The 23526-nt window shown below is 42.4% G+C and overlaps 1 protein-coding gene across 1 annotated transcript in view; it reads left to right on the top strand.

The window, feature by feature from the left end:
• Positions 1-3767: 3767 nt before the first annotated feature.
• Positions 3768-23526, top strand: part of TAF2 (TATA-box binding protein associated factor 2) — an 84237-nt gene continuing 64478 nt past the window's right edge. Inside the window, exons 1-9 of the mRNA XM_070748238.1 lie at positions 3768-3926; positions 5736-5789; positions 8007-8167; positions 10128-10246; positions 11275-11416; positions 13937-14168; positions 19081-19265; positions 21315-21428; positions 22893-22992. Of these exons, the coding sequence (XP_070604339.1) occupies positions 3858-3926; positions 5736-5789; positions 8007-8167; positions 10128-10246; positions 11275-11416; positions 13937-14168; positions 19081-19265; positions 21315-21428; positions 22893-22992 (1176 nt within the window). The 5' untranslated portion in view covers positions 3768-3857. The remainder of the gene's footprint in view (positions 3927-5735; positions 5790-8006; positions 8168-10127; positions 10247-11274; positions 11417-13936; positions 14169-19080; positions 19266-21314; positions 21429-22892; positions 22993-23526) is intronic.

Here is a 23526-nt window from a genome sequence, read left to right as displayed (position 1 = left end):
GTGCTACTATGATGACTTGTAATACTCCTTCAGTCGATCCCTTCTCTGCATAGCTCTTCTGCTATGCAGATCAATATATTGATCTGCAGAAGAATCCAGAGACAAAAGACTGTCTGAGGGACTGCAGGCCAAATCCCCAGGGCTGTCTGCTGAATCCTGCGTACCAGTGGCCTCGTCCTCCTGGCTGTCTGCCACGTCTTCCTGGCTGTCTGCCAGGCTTTCACATTCACTTTGTGCCGCGTCTCTCCCATCTGTGGGAGCAACGGCTGGCCCAGGCCCAAACACAACATTAACATTTAAATCTGATCTTCCTTGGAAGAACTAAATCAATCTATCGGAATGCAATTCTACTATTTTGTTTGTAGCTTACAGAATTTCCAGACCCTGTAACTTCCAGTTGATATTCCGATATTTATAGTTCAACATAGCTGGAGCATATCTTTGCCTTTGCTTTATTTCCTTTTTTGAAATTAAATTTTATAATGTGAGCTTTTCGTTTTTTTGTTTGCCTTTCTTTCCGAAGAGTCTTTAGCAAATGAAATAAAATGATGGATAAACCTGACTCAGTGATTATCATAGCTTCTGAATTTGAATCATGTGACCATGGGGACGTTGCAATGGTCTATTTGTCCTGCTAATTGTCCCATTGCTATGGCCTAGAGGTGGAGCTCTTGCCTCACAGTCAGGAGGTTCGATCCTAGGTAGAGGCAAATGAAGGATCTCCTGCTTGGGCAAGGGGTTGGACTAGATGACCTGCAAGACCCTCCCAACTGTTAAACTGTCTTAGGTATGAAAAACCATCATAAATCACTTTTTTGAATGCCACTGTATCTTCGAATGGTCACTAAATGAACTATCTTTAAGTCGAGGACTACTTATATATTTTCTATATATTTTATTTTATGTACACTGAGAGCATACGCCATGAGTCCCAGCAATTGGTTAGGTCCCAGTTGGCCGCCTCCACGTCCCATCAACTAGACAATGTCGCTTGGCGGGGCCCAGGTGAAGAGCCTTCTCTGTGTGTGGGGGGGCAGCCCTCTGGAATCAGCTCCCCCCAGAGATTCATACTGCCCCCATCGTCCTTACCTTTCGCAAGAGACTTAAGACTCATTTATGCCGCCAGGCTTGGGGCGATTAGATCTTGGCCCTCTGGTCGACAAATGTTTTGTATGATTGCTGTTTGAATGGGCACCTGTTGTGGTTAGCTCTGGCCCAGCTCCTGCCCCAAGGGAGGTGGAGGTGGGGGAAACATCCACATGCCATAGGCCTGTTTTGCTCCCGATAGAATCTGTCTCCTCTGACCAAGGAAGCGTGAGTGACAGGGAAGAGGGGAGTTTGGCAGACAGCCCAGGAGATCAATCATCCTTATCATCCCTGGATTCTGAGCAAGAACATATGACAGACCCATTCATGCCTAGAGTGAAGCATAAGAGAGAACAACTGAAGGATTATTACAGGAGATAAGTGAGGCCACCTGTGGTTGGGTGGGGCTGCTGTAATTAATGCTACAGATAAGAGCAGTGTGCTGGTTTAGCCTCGTGGAAGTTTATCTGATTCAGTAGTTTCATCAAGTTTGTGGTTTTGCTGTTTCCCTGTTCAAGACTATGTGGACTTTCTGGACATTGGAATTGGACTCAATTTCCCAGTTACTGGGTGAGAAATTGGATTGCATTTAACCTGTGTCTTGTATGTGTCTCCCTTAAAAAGGGAGTTTTTTCTGCTTTTCTGTTGATAAAGACTTTTGGTTTTCCTTCCTATCATGTGGTGTGTGTCTTTTTGGACTAATTACCCTGTAAGTACAGGTGGTTGGGGCACACCAGCAGAACAGGCACTATAGGTTTTTTAATACCATTGGGGATTTTAGATTAGTTATCTAATTTAATTAATTGGACTTTATTGGATTATTTTATAATAATATAATTATTTTATTGTATTGACACTATTTTATTGCTCTGTTTATGTTTTATTGCTCTTTTTATATGTTGTAAGTCCTCGGAGAGGGGCGGTATATAAATCAAAATAATAATAATAATAATAATTTATTAATTTGTATACCACCACTCTCCGCTGACTTGGGGTGGCTAAATAAATAAATATGCACTAAGGTCAAATTTCTTGTGTTTCCAATCACACTTGGCCAATAAAGAATCCTAGAGATAATTCTAGAGATACTTGTAATTATTCTTAGCCCTTTCCATTAATATAAACTTTATAGCATTGATGTTACTCAATCCCTTTCCTAAAATACTGCCTTCAAGATTAATTGAACTGAAAGCTGTTAAGTCTTCAGATGCTCCTTCGCTGCTTTGTTAGATGCCTAAACTGACATAAGCAATATTTCCCGCCGTCAAAAATACGCGGGAAATAATTCCCCGACAATGCTGAGCGCGATTCGTTTCGCCCAGCCAATTGCGGAACACGGCAGCCTTCTCCACGACCAATGAACTCCCTAGTTCGGGGCGCATGCGCGCTACCTTCCTTTGAAACAGTTTCACTACTGCGCATGTGTCATTCCCTTTCGCGTCGCTCTTATAGGCGCTGTGATTTCGGAACTGAAAGCGAGAGGGCGATAAATTGCAGGGAAAGCCTACGTGAGATTTTCACCTTTGCCCCCGGGGGTGAAAGATCAAAAGTCGCAGGGAATATGGCGCCCATGTCTAACGAAAGGAAAGTGCCGCCGATCGGCCGAGGGGTTTAAGCGGCTTAAGGAGAGCCGTCAAGCATCGCTCACCTCCGTGGATTTACGTACGCGGAGAACTCTCTCGCCGGCCGGCTGCCCGATAGGAAACGTCCCTCCGACTTTATCCTGGAGGCTTAAACGCCGCTGCTTTCAGAAGTCGCCTGTGGGTTTCCCGCTCGATTTTCTCAGCGCTTCTCCTGACGGGCCGCCGTTTCCTTTCCGAAGAAGCTTCCTTGTCTGTCGGAGACACCCGCCGTCCTCATCCGGTGTGGCAGTAGCCCCATTTCGTTGGAATTTTATTTTCTTCTCACCAGCCTAAACTTGCTGTGAATTGCAGTCTCCAAACTTGCTTCGAACCCCTCAGGAAATTGTCCTGGAGATCCTAAGAAGATACCCATCTTGAGAAAACTTGGCAGCTGGACATTCCCTTTACTTACAAAATCAGATGCTCCCTTGCTGATCAAATCCAAATGGTTGCTAAAGATGACAGGTTTATAATAGAAAGACTCCACGCAATAAATCTGGAAATATTGTAAGACTACCTGAAAGTGATTCTGACTGGATTTGCAGTTGGAACATAAATTCAGCTATGAGGATTACTTTTAGGGTCTTTTTCTCCAGATGTGAACAGTGCTTAACGATTCAGCCTAGAAATATTTGGTGATATGATACAACTTGCTGTTATAAAGAAGAATTTGAGAAGCTTGTGCATTGCCTAACCAAATGGCTGTAGAAAATATTTTAACAGATTGATTTGGATGCTAAGAACTACTTATAAGATGAATCTTTTAAATACAACATTATAAATCTGTTGTTCTGTAACTACAAGAGAAAGCTTTTTTAAGAAGAAATGATTCCTTGCTTTGTAATTACCTCACATTACATTCTTGAATATGAGGTGTAAATATCAGAATCTTAGGAATCAGTGTTACTAAATTTCTGATTTAAAAAAATGTTTAAATAACTCCTTAAGTTGATCATACACATTTTTTTTACATTTATTTTTCTATTTTTAAATGGGTGATGATACCTCTGGATGTTTCTTCGAGTTGTTTTGAGATTTGCCAAAAATGCTTACTGACAAAAAACTTGTCAAAAGAGGAAGAATTGAAAGTAATTTTGTAACGACTACTAAAGGGGATGATCATACGTGTTTGATTTTCACCAAAATTTAATGCTTCCCTTCATCATGAACAGAAAGAAAGGAGACAAAGGATTTGAGAGCCCAAGACCTTATAAATTATAAGTATACTTAACTATAGTTTCCTTTTTAAAGTATCATAAAGTATCATTGAATTGTCCAATGTCTTATTTGTTGAAGACTGATATAAACAATAAAGAAAATTGTTGAACTTATATTTTAATGAATAAATGTCAATTTCATATAAGATAGAATTCATCTTTGTGGGAGGGACCAATGCCATATCTGGGATATAGCTTTTTATTTCTCAAAAAATAACTTTGTGCCTAGAGGCAATGTTCAGCATGTTCTCACAAACAATTTGAACTGAATTTGTAGTATGAGTTTTATGAATTACTTAGACTAATGTAGCCTGAACATAAATACAGATAGTCCTTGACTTACAAGAGTTACAACTGCACTAAAAAAAGTTCCTTATGACAATTTTCACACTTAAACCTTTGTAGCATCCCCATGATCATTTGATCCAAATTGAGATGCTTGGCAATTGACTCTTGATGGTTGCAGTGTCTCAGGACATGTGATCTTCTGACAAGCAAAATGAATTATTCATTTAACAACCATGTTATCAACTGCAGTGATTCACTGAATAACTGGCAAAAAAGGTGGTAGGATGGAGCAAAATGAACTTGGCAGGTGCCTCACAACAGAAATTTGGAGCTCAATTGTGATTGTAACTTGAGGACTACCTGTACATTTAACAGGTTTCTTGGTTCCACACCAGTTCTCTACAAGGTATTGCATTGATTTCAGCATAGGTCTGTACCTGGATTATTGATTGCTACGTATAGTTACTCTGATCAGTCAAGAAAGATGAGACAATTGAAAATTTAGGGAGAAATAAGCATGACATGTATGTTTGTGGTGAACTAGACAATTGAAATCTGGAAACCTTTAACATTCTCATAATTCTTATCTGAAATTTGGTAAGAAGAGAAAGCTTTTGGTGCCAGAGAAACACTTTACCTTTCTAATTCAAAACATACCGCGTTTTCCTGAAAATAGGACCCTGTCTTCCTTTTTTGGCACCAATAAAAGGTACCAGGTCTTATTTTGGGGGGGGGGGGGTATTGTTCACTGACTCATCTCACTTGCACACATTGCCCCAGGCCTCCGTTTCACTGTCAGAGGCTTTCAGGAACTTCTTCTGTGGCTGGCAAGGCTTTCTCGAAGGCCTCTGTTGCCGACAACAGAGCTCCAGATCTATCTGTTAGCATCTGCAAAGGCCTTCGGGAACGCCTTGGTGAACTTGCCGGCTGCAAAAGAAATGGGCTGGCAAGGCGGGTGTCAGGGTATGTGAGACCTGGCTGCAACTGTCCAAAGCTAAGTGGTAGGGCAGCTCTACCCCCCATCCTCAACCTAGCTTAATTTTTAGCCATGCATCCTGGAATAGGTGGGGTCCTAATTAGGGCTTTTTTTGGAGTTAAGGGTTATATTGGGGGCACGTGTAAAAAAATTAAGCTAGGAATTACTTTCGGGTAGATTGTATTTTGGGGGAAACACAGTATTAAACATACATTTCTGAACAGTTTTTAGTGGATGAAAATGAAATTTCAGTATGTTTATACTGTTAGGGTTGAATGCATTTTACATTTACACATAGTATATCTTTCATGAAATGTGAAATAAGGTATAATGCAAACACTTTTTGTCTAGACTTAGCCATAGCCACTCTTGAACTGAAACATTTCAAGGAAATGTTTTACAGTCTTTTTCAAATATTATGTTATGAACAGCGTACTCAAAATATGAACTAGTAATTTGTCTTTATTACTGAATATTAAATATGTATGTTAACCTGTTTATCAAAATCTTTATTTATTTTGAATTTTCTTTTTTTCCCCCAGCACAACCCATCAGGTGATTTGCATCAACAGCATAAATTTTCAAAGAAAGTCTGTTGTTGTAAGTATGTTAAGAAAGGACTATAGGTTACTAACACATCTTCCTTCCCCTCCATTCCTATTTCACTATTGGGAGCAATTTAGTTTTTTCATCTCAGATAGGCTCAGTTAAAAAACATCAAAGGAAATATCTCTGAATTAATGCCCTGTGTCATAGACTGGAGACAGATGGCTATATTGGCTTTACATGTGGCACATTAATGATTTTTCTTGATTTAATCACAATTTGCTGATTCAGAAATCTTGCTAGGCTATAAGATAACTTTATTGATTTGTTACAATACAATGAGCATAAACATTTTTGGGGTTTAGTGGTTGTATTGTGTTTTCTGGAGTTTTACGGTATACAAATATTTTAAAATAAATAAAATATTAGAGAATTTAGAACACTAAATCTGAAGTCGTAGTCTGATCTTGTTTCAAATCTCTGTTTTGTCATTCAATTTTTTTAGGACATCTTTAGAGAGAAGATGTGAAAAAAAGAAATAATTTCATTTAATACTATTTGCATTAATTATTCTTTGTTTGATTTTTTTCTTTGTTTGACTTTTTTTCATAGTAGTAGTCCAGATCTTAGTTTGAATATTTCTCATGTAGATTTTTTTTTAATGGGCTAAGGTCATTATGTAAGTTAATTGAAAAGAGAAGCAACATACTCTATGCTTTTCCTTCTAAGACTCACCTTTATGAAACAATAGATGGGCTTTAATCTCTTCACTGGGGGACTGGGAAATGATAGTTCAGAATTTATAGTTGATCTTCTCAGACCATTCATGCTCCCTTGCACTACCAAGCCTCACAAGTGGAAATGTGCATTTCTTCATATATCTAGCCCTCACTGTCCTTTTAGGATGAATGCTTGTTTACATTCTCTACATTCCTGCTTTCTTTATTTTGATAAGTCTAAATAGGAAATTTATCTGAATGGGAGACTCTTCCAGATAGCAGCGCATTTCTTCTGGACAATTAGCTGATCAAAAAAAGGAGTCCCTGTTGATTTTGCTCCATTAGTTGTTGCTAGCTATAGGGGACGGTGTTGATTTTCATTTCAAGGCACATTGAGCCGGAGCTGTCCAAAGATACTTCCACTGTCATGTGGCCAGCATTACATTATGGAGTGCTGTTACTGATTAAAAGTGTACTGCAATTTTAATGACTGTGTTTCATTTTGGAAAAGGAGAATGCAACTCCAGAAAATAATATTAGAAATATCAGTGAGAAAACGGAAATTAATCAGATGACAGAGAACTCTTTTTTTTATGTTTGGCTTTGACCCGGGAAGCAAACCATTGCATTCTAGAAGCTCTGCCAACAGTTTTTGATCACCAATGATACAAAAGAAAGAAAATCCAGAAAAGTTTGATGTGAATTTTAGCTATGAAACAAAATTCCAAAGAATGCCAGAGTGAACAATCAAGCAAGTTGGGGCAAGACTAAAACCCGCTTCCACCTGGCCTCAATTTTCCTAATATCGCCTTATCCCTCCCTCCCTCTATTTTACCTCAGATGCAAATTTATTTGTTTGTTTGTTTGTTTGTTTGTTTGTTTGGTTGGTTGGTTGGTTGGTTGGTTGGTTGGTTGGTTGGTTGGTTGGTTAGTTAGTTAGTTAGTTAGTTAGTTAGTTTGTATGCCGCCCTTCTCCGTAGACTCTGGGCGGCTCACAGCAGTGATAGAAACAATGTATAATACAAATCTAATGATACGAAGTTAAAAACCCATAATTTAAAAAACATGCACACAACACACCATACATAAATTATATAGGCCTGGGGAAGATATTTCAATTCTCCCATGCCTGACGGCAGAGGTGAGTTTTGAGAAGTTGACGAAAGGCAAGGAGGGTGGGGGCAATTCTGATCTCTGGGGGGAGTTGGTTCCAGAGGGCCGGGGCCGCCACAGAGAAGGCTCTTCCCCTGGGTCCCGACAAATGATATTGTTTAGTCGACAGGACCTACAGAAGGCCAACTCTGTGGGACCTAACTGGTCGCTGGGATTTGTGCGGCAGAAGGCGGTCCCGGAGATATTCTGGTCTGATGCCATGAAGGGCATGTATCAGCATTGCATAAATGTCACAAATTTTGTTTGGGTTTGAATCAATCCAAGCCATCTGTTCGTTGAACAGACTAATTTATGCACATCTTGGTTTTATAAAAAACAAACAACTTTGATTATAATAAAATATATCTGACATTGGGGTTTCTTTTTATCTTTTTTGTAGGGCTATGTGGAGCTGACAATATTTCCAATAGTTGCAAACCTGAATAGAATTAAACTGAACAGTAAGCAATGCAGGATATATAGAGTTAGAGTCAATGATTTGGAAGCAGCTTTTTTATATAATGATCCAACACTGGAAGTTTGTCACAGTGAGTCAAAACAGTAAGTAACGGGTCACACTGATTAATGTCCTTGCAGTCATTATCAGTGATTTTCACGGCAAAATATAAATTGGATTTCAGAACTACAGAGGCCTTTTAAACAGAATTGTTTTGGAATGCTGCTGTTTGGTAATAACTACCAATAGAAACTTTTTGTACTGTATCATATTTTAGGAAAGTTGAAACAGCATAACTGAATTCATTAAAATTAAATTCAAGGTCTAATACTTTTTATTCATGATGTTCATTGTGTCATTACTTGCTATAGAGAAAACTTTAATTGGACCATTTAGTTGTTATGAGCATACGTTTCATGTCAGGTGCTAGAAATATTTTTTAAATTACAGAGAATTTTTAATAGGATTCTCCAATTTTAGACATTGTATTGTTATTAATGCAAGTTAGGTAGCTTTTCTGAATCATGTTTTGTTGAACACGAAGGGGAGGAATTTTTTGCCCTCCAGATACTATAGAATTGCCGTTCCCAATACCCTTCATAATGTGTGAGGCTGCTGAGAGTTAAAGTTCATGTTTTTTTGAGAGGGAAAAGGTAAGATGAAAATAAGCAAACAAAAACATACAGCATATACTGAGTATTTATTGACAAATTACTAGGTACAAACTCCATATATTGAAAGTATAATTTCAAATTGTTGTATTACTCTTCTTTTTATGATGTTTACCACCTATATTGCACTATGGAAATTGCATTCTTCCTTCCTTTCTTATTGTTTTTCAGTTTGTTTGTTTTCAGTTTATGTTGTTTTTAAATGTATAATAACCAATTAAAATATTTTTAATAAAAAACTAAAACAAAAATAATAATGAAGAATTTTAAAAAGTAGTTCTGCTTGCCTTAACTGTGAAAGCCACCTGGATGAATTTGGGCTAGGCATTCTCTCTTTTCAACCCACCTCACAGGGTTGCTATTATTGGGGGGGAAATAGGAGGACGGCGATGTGATGGATATGTTTGCTGCCTTGAAATATTTGTAGATTAAAAAAAATTCTGGATCCAATTAAAGGTGTTGATTACCACCTTTAAAGCACTCCATGATGGGATTAGCCGTTTTCAGCTTGCAGGGGCCAGAAGTAGAGCCTTTTCTGCACTGGCTCCCACCCTCTGGAACATCATGCCTGCCAAAATGATAGCCAAACCTACCCTTTTGGCCTTCCAAAAGTCCTTGAAATCAATGGCTCTGCCATTTAGCCTGGGGCCCAATGGGGCTGAGGCACTTTGGAGGTGGCTAAAGGAGTAGATAACACCCCATCTCCTTTCTACACATTTTGCTTCCTTCCTTCCTTTCCATCCCAATTAGTTTTATTTTTATTGAACTTTAAATTTACGATCCTTATTCATTTTAATGTTTTATAAGAGCCATGGTGGCACAATGTTTAGACTGCAGTAAAACAGACTACTGTTGCTGATCACTCACTGCCAGAAGTTTGGCACTTTGAATCTCACCAGGCTCAAGGTTGACTCAGCCTTCCATCCTTCCGAGGTTGGTAAAATGAGGACCCAGATTGTTGGGGGCAATATGTTGACTCTGTAAACTGCTTTAAGAGGGCTGTAAAGCACTATGAAGCGGTATATAAATCTAAGTGCTATTGCCATTACTGTAGTGCATTGTGATTGAATGTCTGTAATCCTGGTGGATGGGTGGGTTGGATGGATGGATGGCCTTGCTCGATGTGCTGAATCCATATTATGAGAATATACAATACATGATGGTTTTCTTGGGGTCTTCTTGAAACACTTCACATATTCTGTGATTATTGAATGGCTTTTTCAGGGTGTTAGAAGAATGTATGGTTTTAGAACTATAGTAATTTCTGGAGGATTTATGACTTTGGAATGCTGTTTTGTTATTTTTTGGGAGGAGCTGCTTCCAAAATGTGGATTGCCGTTTCTTAATCCAATTTTTGCTAAAACTTGAAATAATCCACCCATTCATATTGCAGGCGAAATCTCAACTACTTTTCCAATGCCTATGCTGCTGCAGTCAGCGCTGTGGATCCAGACGCTGGAAATGGAGAGTTGTGTATTAAAGTGCCATCAGAGCTTTGGAAGCATGCTGATGGTACAGTACGAGATCCTACAGATTTGTGGAATAAATGTTTGTTTTATTTATTTAGATTTCATTCGTTCGTTCAATTTCTATAGCCACCCAACTCTCAACCCCAGGTAGTCCTTGATTTATGAACACAATTGAGCCCAACATTCCTGTTGTTAAGCAAGGCAGTTTTTCCCCCAATCATGATATTTTTTGCCACAGTTTTTAAGCAAATCACAAATGAATCTGGCTTCCTCCATTGACTTTGCTTGTCAGAAGCTGGCTCGGAAAGTTAGAAGTGATAATCACGTGACCCCAGGAGAGTGCAACTGTCATAAATGCATGCCATTTGCCAAGCAGGTGGATTTTGATCACCTGACCATAGGGATGTTGCAGCATTTGTAAGTGTGAAAATTTGTCATCAGTCCCTTTTCTCCCCCACTCCTGCTGTAACTTCAAACAGTCACTAAATGAATGGTTGCCACCCCCCACAATCACGTGATCAAAATCTGGACACCTGGCAACCAACCTGTTTTTCCTTTCTATTTCCTAGTAACTTTGAATGATCGCTAAATGAACTGGACTACCTGTATAGATTTAGGATTTAGTTAGGATTCCTACTTTTTCTCTTCCCAAATATGTTAATTCAAATGCAGAATTTTCTTGAAAGCAAAGATTTATAGATAGGTTAGGTAGATAGGTAGGAGGTAGGTAGGTAGGTAAATGATATAGATATATAGATATAGATGATATATACTGCTCAAAAATAAAGGAAACACTCAAATAACACATCCTAGATCTGAATGAATGAAATATTCTCATTGAATACTTTGTTCTGTACAAAGTTGAATGTTCACAACAGCATGTGAAATTGATTGTCAATCAGTATTGCTTCCTAGGTGGACAGTTTGATTTCACAGAAGTTTGATTTACTTGGAGTTATATGGTGTTGTTTAAGTGTTCCCTTTATATTTTTGAGCAGTGTGTTTGAGAGAGAGACAGACAGACAGATACATTTTAAAGCAGTGGTCATTTTTTTTATGTTTTTGCTACAGAATTAAAAGCATTAAAGATACACATCAACTTCTCTTTGGATCAGCCAAAAGGAGGACTCCATTTTGTGGTACCTAATGTGGAAGGCAGCTTGGCGGAAAGAGGCGCCCACGTTTTCTCTTGCGGTTATCAAAACTCTACAAGGTGAGATTTGGGCTGTCTAATTCTCCTGGTAGAAGTAATTTTCCTGGTGTGTGTGCATTTCTCTTTCTTGTATATGTGGGGAAGAGTTGAAACAAGCCCATTTTATTTAAGGATTTCTAAGGCATGAGAAAAAAGAATATATTGACAAGGAATTACTGCAATTTTTCAAAACAAAGATAGCATTATATAGTTTGTTTGTTTGTTTATTTATTTATTTATTTATTTATTATTATGCCGCCCCTCTCCGAAGACTCGGGGCGGCTAACAACAATACAAAAAGACAATGTAAACAAATCTAATATTAAAAACAATCTAAAAGAACCCCAATTTAAAGAACCACTCATGCATACAAGCATACCATGTATAAATTCTATAAGCCTAGGGGGAAGGGAAATTTCAATTCCCCCATGCCTGACAATAGAGGTGGGTTTTAAGGAGCTTGCGAAAGTCAAGTTCTTGGGTACGTAAGTCAATACATTTATTTTTCTTTTCTATTTATTTCTTTTCATTTGATGGTGCACCATCAGGTCGCTGTCAGCTCTTAGCAATCACATAGATTTTCTCCCATGACAGTCTGTCCTTATCCTGGGTCTTTGAGGTCTTCCACCTGAGTCCTTCGACCTTGTTGCTGGCCATCCTTCCATCTTTCCCAACAGTGGAGTCTTCTCCAGACAGCTAATGCTTCCTATAATGTGCTCAGAGTAGAATAATTTGATTCTGGTCATTTGTGTCTCAAGTGAGAACTCTAGACTGATTTGTTCAGTTTTTTGTTTTGTTGGATGTCTATGGCATTCTTGGGTTTCTTCTCCAAAGTCCAATAGAGGAATGCTCTTCCTTCCCTAAATGTCCATGAAGATTCTCAGTCATTAAGGTCACGGTTGTCCCAAAGGTGCTTTTTTTTTTTTTCAAGTGGCAACTGGGAAGTGCATCTTTTACTCTGAAAATGATATATACAGTGATACCTTGTCTTACGAACTTAATTGGTTTCGGGATGAGGTTTGTAAGGTGAAAGGTTTGTAAGACGAAACAATGTTTCCCATAGGAATCAATGGAAAAGTGATTAATGCATGCAAGCCCAAAACTCATCCCTTTTGCCAGTCAAAGCGCCCGTTTTTGCACTGCTGGGATTCCCCTGAGGCTCCCCTCCATGGGAAATTGCAGCATCGCAAAAACACGGAAGGCCTCGAAACCCCACCTTCGGACTTCCGTGTTTTTGTGATGCTGCGATTTCGCTGAGGCTCCCCTTGCTGGGAAACCCCAACTCCAGACTTCCATTGCCAGTGAAGTGCCTGTTTTTGCGCTGCTGGGATTCCCCTGCAGCATCGCAAAAACACGGAAGTCCAGAGGTAGTGTTTCCCATGGAGGGGAGCCTCAGGAGAATCCCAGCAGCGCAAAAACTGGCTAACTTAACAAGTCTCACAGTATTTTTAAAAAATTAGCCTAACATTATTATTTTTTATTAGATTTATAGGCCGGCCTTCTCAGAATAAAATATAGACAATGATAAAAAGTAATACAAATACAGTTAAAACATTTAGAAAAATAAAAACAAAAACCCAGTATAAAAACCATAATCCTTCATTCAGACTGCTGGACGGAGCAGAACTATCGTTCACAGCCCCGGGCCTGCCGGCATAAATGTGTTTTTAACGCCTTTTGGAAGGCAAGGAGAATGGGGGCGGTATGAAGGGGGGATGGGTTCCAGAGGACCGGGGCCGCGATAGAGAAGGCTCTTCCCCGCAGGCTCACCAGTCGGCCTTGTTTGGCTGATGGGACTTGAAGAAGGCCAACTCTGTGCAACTTAACTTAACAATTAGGGAAAGAAATACAAAATCCCTTGCTGGGTGCAAGTTTTTACATTTTTGTTGGTCCTAATTATACTACAGTGATACCTCGTCTTACAAACGCCTCGTCATACAAACTTTTCGAGATACAAACCCGGGGTTTAAGATTTTTTTGCCTCTTCTTACAAACTATTTTCACCTTACAAACCCACCGCCACCGCTTGGATGCCCCGCCTCCAGAATTCCATTGCCAGCGAAGCACCCATTTTTGTGCTGCTGGGATCCCCCTGTGGCTACCCTCCATGGGAAACCCCACCTCCAGACTTCCATGTTTTTGTGATGCTACAGGGGAATCCCAGAAGGTGAATCCCAGCAGCGCAAAATGGGTGCTTCGCTGGCAACGGAAGTCCGGAGGTGGGGTTTCCCATGGAGGGGAGCCTCAGGGGAATCCCAGCAGCACAAAAATGGGTACTTCAGCTGGCAAAAGGGGTGAATTTTGGGCTTGCACGCATTAATCGCTTTTCCATTGATTCCTATGGGAAACATTGTTTCGTCTTACAATCTCTTCACCTTAAGAACCTCGTCCTGGAACCAATTAAGTTTGTAAGATGAGGTATCACTGTATTACTTAGCTGTGGACTTCAGTGACTTCATTGCATCTATTAATGCAACTGTGGCTTCTCTTTATTGGGCAAAGACTAATTATTTCTGGGGGGTTTTTCAACTTTCTCTCTAGGTTCTGGTTTCCTTGTGTTGATTCGTATTCAGAACTCTGTACATGGAAACTGGAATATACCGTCGATGCCACAATGGTGGCAATCTCAAATGGCGATTTAGTGGAAACTGTGTACACTCACGATATGAGAAAGAAGACTTTCCATTACATGCTGCCCATACCCACTGCTGCATCTAACATCTCTTTGGCTATTGGACCCTTTGAAATTCTTGTCGATCCATACATGCACGAGGTAATGTACTTGGACAAGTTTATTTGATTTAATATTGAAGTAGATTTGTGAGCTGCATTGGTTGCCAGTCGGACTCCAAGCACAATTCAAGGCATTAGTTATCACCTTTAAAGCCCTAACTGGCTCAGGGCCAGGACTATTTACGGGATCACCTCCTCCCTCATACCTCATTACGGCCAGTAAGGGCCCACAGAGTCGGCCTTCTCCAGGTCTCGTCCGCCAAACAATGTCGGTTGGCAGGACCTCGGGGAAGAGCCTTCTCTGTGGCTGCTCCGACCCTATGGAATCCAACTGTCCCCAGAGATTCGCATTATCAGAATACCTGATCAGAATACCCCCGGAACCGTCTTCTGCCGCACGAATCCCAGCGGCCGATAAGGTCCCACAGAGTTGGCCTTCTCCAGGTCCCGTCGACTAAACAATGTCGTCTGGCGTGCCGCAGGGGAAGAGCCTTCTCTCTGGCAGCCAGGCCCTCTGGAATCAACTCTCCCCAGAGATTAGAACTGCCCCCACCCTCCTTGTCTTTTGTAAATTTCTTAAGACCCACCTATATCGCCAGGCATGGGGAAATTGAGACACCCACCCACACCCGACTTATATAGTTTATGTATGGTATGCTTGTGTTGTATGGTTTTAATGATGGGTTTTAGATGTTTTTTAAATATTAGATTTGTTACATTGTTACTATTGTTATTGTGAGCCGCCCCGAGTCTGTGGAAAGGGGCGGCATACAAATCTAATAAATTATAATCATTATTATTATTATTATCTCCTCCCTCCTGGTTCTCCCGAAAGCTGTTAAAATCTGGCTTTTCCAACAGGCCTGAAATTAAGACTGATTGTTACAAGTATGGTTTTTATAATACATGTGAATTTAGTGATGTTTTTAAATTGGTTTTTTACTTATACAGTAATACCTCATGATACGAACTTAATTGGTGCAAGGAGGAGGTTCGTAAGACGAAAGGTTCGTAAGACGAAACATTGTTTCCCATAGGAAACAATGTAAAGTCAATTAATCCGTGCAACCAAAACCCCCCCCCCAAAAAAACGGCTTTCCGGCTGTTTTAAAAGGTCGCAGCCGGCCTGGGGGGCTTGCCAGCACCCCCCGCACCCGGGTTCGGGGTGCGGGGGGGGTGCTGGCAAGCCCCCCAGGCCGGCTGCGACCTTTTAAAACACCCACGCTCTTCCCTCACCCCCGCCCCCGCAAGGCATCGCAGCGACAAGCAGGTTTTTCCAACGCGGGTCTTATGCGCCCGAGCCGCGTTTCCCCCCACGTCCGGGCCCACGCACCTCTTCCAGCGGGCTATTTTCCGCCGGTAGTAACGCAGCGCCTCCTGCCCGTTGAGCAGCTTCTCGGCCGGCCTCTCGGGGGTGCTGTAGAGCGGGTGCGCGAATAGCCTCCTCAGCTTGGAGTGGGGGGGCCTGGCTGCTCAGGTTGGCGGGTGGCCGAGTCCGGAGCTTTGGACCGGCGGCGACGGCGGCTTCTTCGGCGGGGCAGGAGCAGCGGGGCTCAGCCGTCTCCGTGGCCGGACCGAGGCGCCGCCTCATTTGGGGCCAGAGGTGGAAGTAGAAATCGGCGCTGAGCAGCGCCCCGAGAAGCAGCAGAATGAGCAGCCGGTCGCGCCGGGTCCCCAGCATGGTCAGCGCCGGCGGCTGGGCGAGAAGCAGGCCGGGCGCGAAGGCAGCGGCGCACGGGCGATGCCGGGCCGTGGGTGGGAAAGGAAGGCGAGCCACGCGCCTGTTTGGCCGCGAGAGCCCGGGCGAGTCCCGGCAGGGCCTCTGCCCCGCTGCCGCCGCAGGAGCAGGTGGGGGAAGCCGAGGCAAGGGAAGCAGCAGGCAGCGCCCCGCTTGTGGCCGAGAGGCGACCGGCTGCATCTTTGCCCGGTGGCCTCTCCCGAGTAGGCAGACCGTGCCGCCTCTGGAAGGATGGACGCGTTGGGCGTTTGTTTGCATCACGTGATTGACCGGGTGAAATAAAAGATCTAAAAACCCCTTGTCTCCCCAACCCGGATTTTTAGATCTTTTATTTCACCCGGTCAATCACGAGATGCAAACGAACGCCCAACGTGTCCGAAAGCCAGAGACTTTGGCTAGAGGTCTCTCCGACGAGCTCCGGTTCTCGTCGGAGAGACCGCTTGCCAAAGTCTCTGGCTTTCGGACACGTTGGGCGTTCGTTTGCATCTCGTGATTGACCGGGTGAAATAAAAGATCTAAAAATCCCTTGTCTCCCCAACCCGTATTCAATCCGGGTTGGGGAGACAAGGGATTTTTAGATCTTTTATTTCACCCGGTCAATCACGAGATGCAAACGAACGCCCAACGTGTCCGAAAGCCAGAGACTTTGGCTAGAGGTCTCTCCGACGAGCTCCGGTTCTCGTCGGAGAGACCGCTTGCCAAAGTCTCTGGCTTTCGGACACGTTGGGCGTTCGTTTGCATCTCGTGATTGACCGGGTGAAATAAAAGATCTAAAAATCCCTTGTCTCCCCAACCCGTATTCAATCCGGGTTGGGGAGACAAGGGATTTTTAGATCTTTTATTTCACCCGGTCAATCACGAGATGCAAACGAACGCCCAACGTGTCCGAAAGCCAGAGACTTTGGCTAGAGGTCTCTCCGACGAGCTCCGGTTCTCGTCGGAGAGACCTCTAGCCAAAGTCTCTGGCTTTCGGACACGTTGGGCGTTTGTTTGCATCTCGTGATTGACCGGGTGAAATAAAAGATCTAAAAATCCCTTGTCTCCCCAACCCGTATTCAATCCGGGTTGGGGAGACAAGGGATTTTTAGATCTTTTATTTCACCCGGTCAATCACGAGATGCAAACGAACGCCCAACGTGTCCGAAAGCCAGAGACTTTGGCTAGAGGTCTCTCCGACGAGAACCGGAGCTCGTCGGAGAGACCTCTAGCCAAAGTCTCTGGCTTTCGGACACGTTGAGCGTTCGTTTGCATCTCGTGATTGACCGGGTGAAATAAAAGATCTAAAAATCCCTTGTCTCCCCAACCCGGATTGAATACGGGTTGGGGAGACAAGGGATTTTTAGATCTTTTATTTCACCCGGTCAATCACGAGATGCAAACAAACGCCCAACGCGGCCATCCTTCCAGAGGCGGCCCGGTCTGCCTACTCGGGAGAGGCCACCGGGGAAAGATGCAGCCGGTCGCCTCTCGGCCACAAGCGGGGCGCTGCCTGCTGCTTCCCTTGCCTCGGCTTCCCCCACCTGCTCCTGCGGCGGCAGCGGGGCAGAGGCCCTGCCGGGACTCGCCCGGGCTCTCGCGGCCAAACAGGCGCGTGGCTCGCCTTCCTTTCCCACCCACGGCCCGGCATCGCCCGTGCGCCGCTGCCTTCGCGCCCGGCCTGCTTCTCGCCCAGCCGCCGGCGCTGACCATGCTGGGGACCCGGCGCGACCGGCTGCTCATTCTGCTGCTTCTCGGGGCGCTGCTCAGCGCCGATTTCTACTTCCACCTCTGGCCCCAAATGAGGCGGCGCCTCGGTCCGGCCACGGAGACGGCTGAGCCCCGCTGCTCCTGCCCCGCCGAAGAAGCCGCCGTCGCCGCCGGTCCAAAGCTCCGGACTCGGCCGCCCGCCAACCTGAGCAGCCAGGCCCCCCCACTCCAAGCTGAGGAGGCTATTCGCGCACCCGCTCTACAGCACCCCCGAGAGACCGGCCGAGAAGCTGCTCAACGGGCAGGAGGCGCTGCGTTACTACCGGCGGAAAATAGCCCGCTGGAACAGGTGTGTGGGCCCGGATGTGGGGGGAAACCCGGCTCGGGCGCATAAGACCCGCGTCGGAAAAACCCGCTTGTCGCTGCGATGCCTTGCGGGGGCGGGGGTGAGGGAAGAGCGTGGGTGTTTTAAAAGGTCGCAGCCGGCCTGGGGGGCTTGCCAGCACCCCCCCCACACCCGGGTTCGGGGTGCGGGGGTTGCTGGCAAGCCCCCCAGGCCAGCTGCGACCTTTTAAAACACCCGCGCCGCTTCCCATGTGTCTCCTGGAGCCGAATGCGGAAGTTCGGCTTTGCTGTTCAGCTTCAGGCTTTGCTGTTCGGCTCCGGGAGACAGCTGCGAAGCGGCGCGGGTGTTTTAAAAGGTCGCAGTCTGCCTGGGGGGCTTCCCAGCAACCTCCCGAACCGAACCTGGGGTTCAGCAAAATTTTGCCTCGGTGTTCGGGAGGCTTCTGGGAAGCCCCGCCGCCCAGCTGTTACCTTTTAAAACAGCCGCGGGGCTTCCCAGCAGTCTCCGAACGCAGGTTCGTAACTCGAAAAAAGTTCGTAAGAAGAGGCAAAATTTTTCTGAACCCCGGGTTCGTATCACGAGTTGTTCGTAAGACGAGGGGTTCGTATCTTAAGGTACCACTGTATTGTATTTATACTTGTTGTTATCCGCTCAGAGTTTGGAGTGAGCGGCATATAAATGCAATTAAATAAACAAACAAATAAATAAATAAATAAATAAATAAATAAATAATGTTAGGGTGATGTGATTGAGATGCCATTTTTGTTGTATTATTCACATACAAATTTTAAGAGAATTAGTTTTAATACAATACATATTGTTGGCAACTCTTAATTTTCAAAGTCTTAGGGTTGAATAAAGAGGCAAAAGAAATCAATAACAAATTTATCCTGGCCCTTGTACTTTTCTGTTTTTGCAGAAAACAGTATGTTTCATTAATTTTTACTTACCTGATTCCATAACATTTTCCAGCTTTAGTGTTACTTTTCCCCCCAATGCAACTTGTTTGCCAAGATCATTCATTGAAGGACATCATTAATGTCCTTTCACTGGCTTTCTAAAGTACTCTTAATATTATGTTCAGTAGGCCATGCCAAACATGGCTGAGTTAAAAGTTACTCCCGTTCTTCTAATTACCATCTAATTATTCAATTACATGTTCCTTTCTCTTATTTATTCTAGGTCACCCATTTTTGTCTACCCCAACTTCTTCCCCTGCTCAAACATACTACGTCGTATCTCCATGAAGTATTTGAATTCTATGAAGAGATACTTACTTGTCGTTATCCATACTCCTGCTTCAAAACAGTTTTTGTAGATGAAGCCTACGTTGAAGTAGCTGCTTATGCTTCTATGAGCATTTTTAGGTTAGTATTCATTATTTTTTTGTTGGACCATAAGGAAGGCTGAGCGCCCAAGAATTGAGGTCTTTGAACTATGGTGCTGGAGAAGACTCCTACGAGCCCCTTGAACTGCAAGGCGATCAAAACTGTCAGTCCTAGAGAAGAGCAACCCTGGTTGCTCTTTAGAAGGCCAAATCCTGAAGATAAAACTCAAATATGTTGGCTACCTAATGAGAACGAAGGACTCACCGGAGAAGAGCCTAATGCTGGGAAAGATTGAGGGCAAAAGAAGAAGGAGATGACAGCGAATGAGGTGGCTGAATGGAGTCACTGAAGCAGTAGGCATGAGCTTAAATGGACTCCAGAGGATGATAGAGACCTGAAAGGCCTGGAGGAATGTTGTCCATGGGTCACAATGGGTCGGACACGACTTTGTAACTAACAACAACAAAATTCATTATAACAGTAATGGCTGGATGACTTCAAAATTATGGTTTTAAAGATGACTTTAAAACTGCAGGTGACACTGAATGCAACTATTTGCTTGCTAGTCAGCATTAGTTGATTCCATTAAAAAAAAACCCACAGTTTCTAAGAGTTTTGGAACAAATTGGTTGCCAGTAGCTTTCCAAGTCAAGTTTAAGGTGCTACTATAGATGAAAGTTTTTGATATTCAATTAATCTTAAATATTTTAGATAGAAAGAGGGAAATGATTTACTCAAAGGGAAAATAGGCTCTAAGACGCTCCTTTGAATATCTGATGTAAGAAGGAAATGCTATATACAGTGTTCCCTCAATTTTCGCGGGGGATGCGTTCTGAGACCGCCCCCGAAAGTCGAATTTCTGTGAAGTAGAGATGCGGAAGTAATTACACCATTTTTGGTTATGGACAGTATCACAAGCCATCCCTTAACACTTTAAACCCCTAAATTACCATTTCCCATTCCCTTAACAACCATTTACTCACCATTATTACTGGTACTCACCATTGAATAAGACACTTAGTGATCCTGATATTTATAAACATAATTATTTATTAACAATAATAATTTTTTTTGTTATTTATTTGCAAAAAATATTAGTTAGGCGATGACGTATGATGTCATCAGGTGGGAAAACCGTGGTATAGAAAAAAACCCACGAAGTATTTTTTAATTAATATTTTTTGAAAAACCGTGGTATAGGCTATTTGCAAAGTTTGAACCTGCGAAAATCGAGGGAACACTGTATTACCATTTTAGGCACTGATGCTTTGCTTTTTATTAGTTTATGTATGTTTTATTGTATGTTGGAGAAAAATACCCCCCACACACACACCCAAAAAAAATGTAAGGTGCTACTGATAGCAATAGCAATACAACTTAGACTTATATACTGCTTCACAGTGCTTTACAGCCCTTTTTAAACAGTTTACAGAGTCAGCATATTGCCCCCAAAGTCTGGGTCCTCATTTTACATTTCGAAGGATGGAAAGCTGGGTCAACTTAAGCCAGGGAGAATTGAACTGCAGGCGGCCAGCAGTCAGAAAAAGTAGTCTGCAGTACTGCATTCTAACCACTGTGCTCCTGTCTTTTGATTATCAATAAAATATTGTTATCTGTCTAATTTCCTTCTTCAGAGATAGGAGTCCTTGGTGTTCTCTCAGTTTGGTTGCTTTCTTGTAGACGTTTCATTACCCAACTAAGTAACCTAATCAGTGTGATATTACCCAAATTTGAATAAAAAAACATCAGCAGGGAAACAGCCAAGTTGACAAAACACTAAGGACCCCTCCTGGGCTACAAATATTCTCCTTTGTTGGGTCTTCAGATAGACTCTGATTTCCCTATGGAGTCCAACAGATCATGTTCCAGGGGTCCATCTAGAAGAGATTGAGAATTGGGATGGTCCCAGCAGCAGTATGTAAACAGATAAGGTTTTGTAAGAAACACCTGGATATCAATTATATGCCCCTGCTACTAATTTTATAAAGCCTCTGATAAAATAATAACTTGTTTATAGTTGTATAGAAACTCTGCTTGCTTTTCTAATTTCCCCCGTTTGATATTTACTTTCTTCTGTTTTTAAATTAGCACGAACCTTTTGCACAGTGCGATGATAGTAGACGAGACTCCTCTAACCCGGAGGTTCTTGGCTGAAGCCCTAGCCCAGCAGTTCTTCGGCTGCTTTATATCTAGAATGTCTTGGTGAGTAAATGAGAAAGAATTTTGTATTTTGAGTATGTGAAGGATTAGCATAATGGCAATAGCACTTAGTCTTGGAAAGCTTTACTGTGCTTTATAGCCCTCTCTAAGCGGTTTTCAGAGTCCGCATATTGCCCCCAACAATTTGGGGGCTCGTTTTATCCACCTTGCAAGAATGGAAGGATGAGTCAAGCTTGAGCCTGATGAGATTTGAACTGCCAAGTTGCAGCTTGCAGGCAGTCGGCAGGCAGCAGAAATAGCCTGCAATACTACTCTCTAACCACTGCGCCACCACTAATGCTAAACATAAAAGAGATTGGTATTGGTATTATCTTGTATTTCACCAATAATTCTGAAAGCCATAATTGATAGATCTTCTGAATTCTTGCCTTATCCTGGAACACATTTTAAGTGAATCAAGATCCCAGCAAATACTCAACAAGCACTTCAAAACATGGTTGGTAAATTAGCAGAAAATGAAAGCATTTCCGAAAGGATAAATTGAAAGTACAGGTAGTCCTCATTTACTGACTGCAGTTGGGATTGGCAACTTCATCAGTAACTGATGCTGAGGTCAAGTGAAAAGTCACATAATTGCACAACTTACAACCAATTCTGGCCTTTTAAATGTATCATTATGAGTTGTTAAACAGCATCACATGTGAGCAACTTTTGCCAGCTTTTCTATTGAGTTTGCATGTCAGAAGATGGCTGCAGAGGTCACAAATGACAATCATGTGACTATGGGACAATGCACATTAGTTGGGAAATGCCCAAATCATGATCATGTGACTGCTGGTTTGCCGCACATGGTTGAAACTTTGAAAACCGGTTGTAATTTTGTGGTTGTTGTCACTGAGGCTCCAAGTGGTTGGTAATGGAAGTCTACATGTGTAGCTGATAGTGCACCAGTTTCCAAGTATACTCACACCATAAAAATGTACTTTAAAACATTTTTATGTTAGTCATTTTATTTTCAGTCCTTTTGCTAATAATTCAGAGAAGATTTATTTAATTATTCTACACTAGACTAATGTTTTTATTGAACTGTTCATCATATTACCCTTTTTGTAAGTTCATCAGTGCCAGTTCAGATTGCCTTGATGTAAAGATAGTTCTCATTTACTAGCCACTTGTTCACCAACCATTCAAATTATGTTGTTGAAAAAATAATGTTGTGGCCAATTTATAACTATTTATGGTTGCAACCTCATCATGATCACATCGGCAGCCCGGGGCTGAGAGCCGTACATATGCTTTGCAACTAGCTACTCTCTTGAAATCCCTTCTTCTCCATTTTTTTCTGCTGTGCAAGAGAAAGGGAAGAATCAGAGAAAGAAGAAATTGCCTACATAACTCAGAGCAGAGAGAGACTCTAATGTTTTTAGCTGCGAGAATATATGCAAAGTATCAGTAGGAGCTGTTTTAATCAAAAATATATTTTGTCTTTTTTGTTTTAACTTGCAGGTCAGATGAGTGGGTATTAAAGGGAATCTCTGGCTATATTTATGGACTTTGGATGAAGAAAACCTTTGGTGTTAATGAATATCGTCATTGGATTAAGGAGGTAAATGCATCCAGATGGATAGAACTTTTGGAAACATCTCAAAATCTCCAGAGAATAAATTCAACAAATCTATTGGTGGTTCTTCATATCTTTAAAGCAAAGTTACCATAATTAGAGGGACATAAACCAAGATACAACTAACATGTACTGTATGTGCTAATTTTGGAATTATTGTGTAAAAGAATGTGAATTAAAGGCTTGGTGATCTATGAATCAAATACCATATTTTTTGGAGTATAAGACACATCGGAGTATAAGACGCACCTTAGTTTTTGGGGAGGAAAATGGGGTGGGGGCTACCTGGCTAACATCCTTATTTTATCTCCTGGTTAGGGCTTATTTTATCTCCTGGTTAGGGCTTAAAAAAACCTTTGGAGGGAGTACCAATGAAAAAAAGATTTAGGGCTGGAAAAAAACTTATTCTGAGGAAGTAGCAATGAAATGCAAGCTGGTAAGAACCGGGAACATCATTAACACTTCGTTAGTGTTGGGGAAAAAGCTTTGAAAAGCTGCATTCAGCGTATAAGACACAGT

The sequence above is a fragment of the Erythrolamprus reginae genome, chromosome 3 (assembly GCF_031021105.1).
Source record: "Erythrolamprus reginae isolate rEryReg1 chromosome 3, rEryReg1.hap1, whole genome shotgun sequence".
NCBI classification, from domain to species: domain Eukaryota; kingdom Metazoa; phylum Chordata; class Lepidosauria; order Squamata; family Dipsadidae; genus Erythrolamprus; species Erythrolamprus reginae.
Note: the sequence above shows the minus strand (reverse complement) of the source record. Positions and strands in the feature narration are given on the sequence as shown.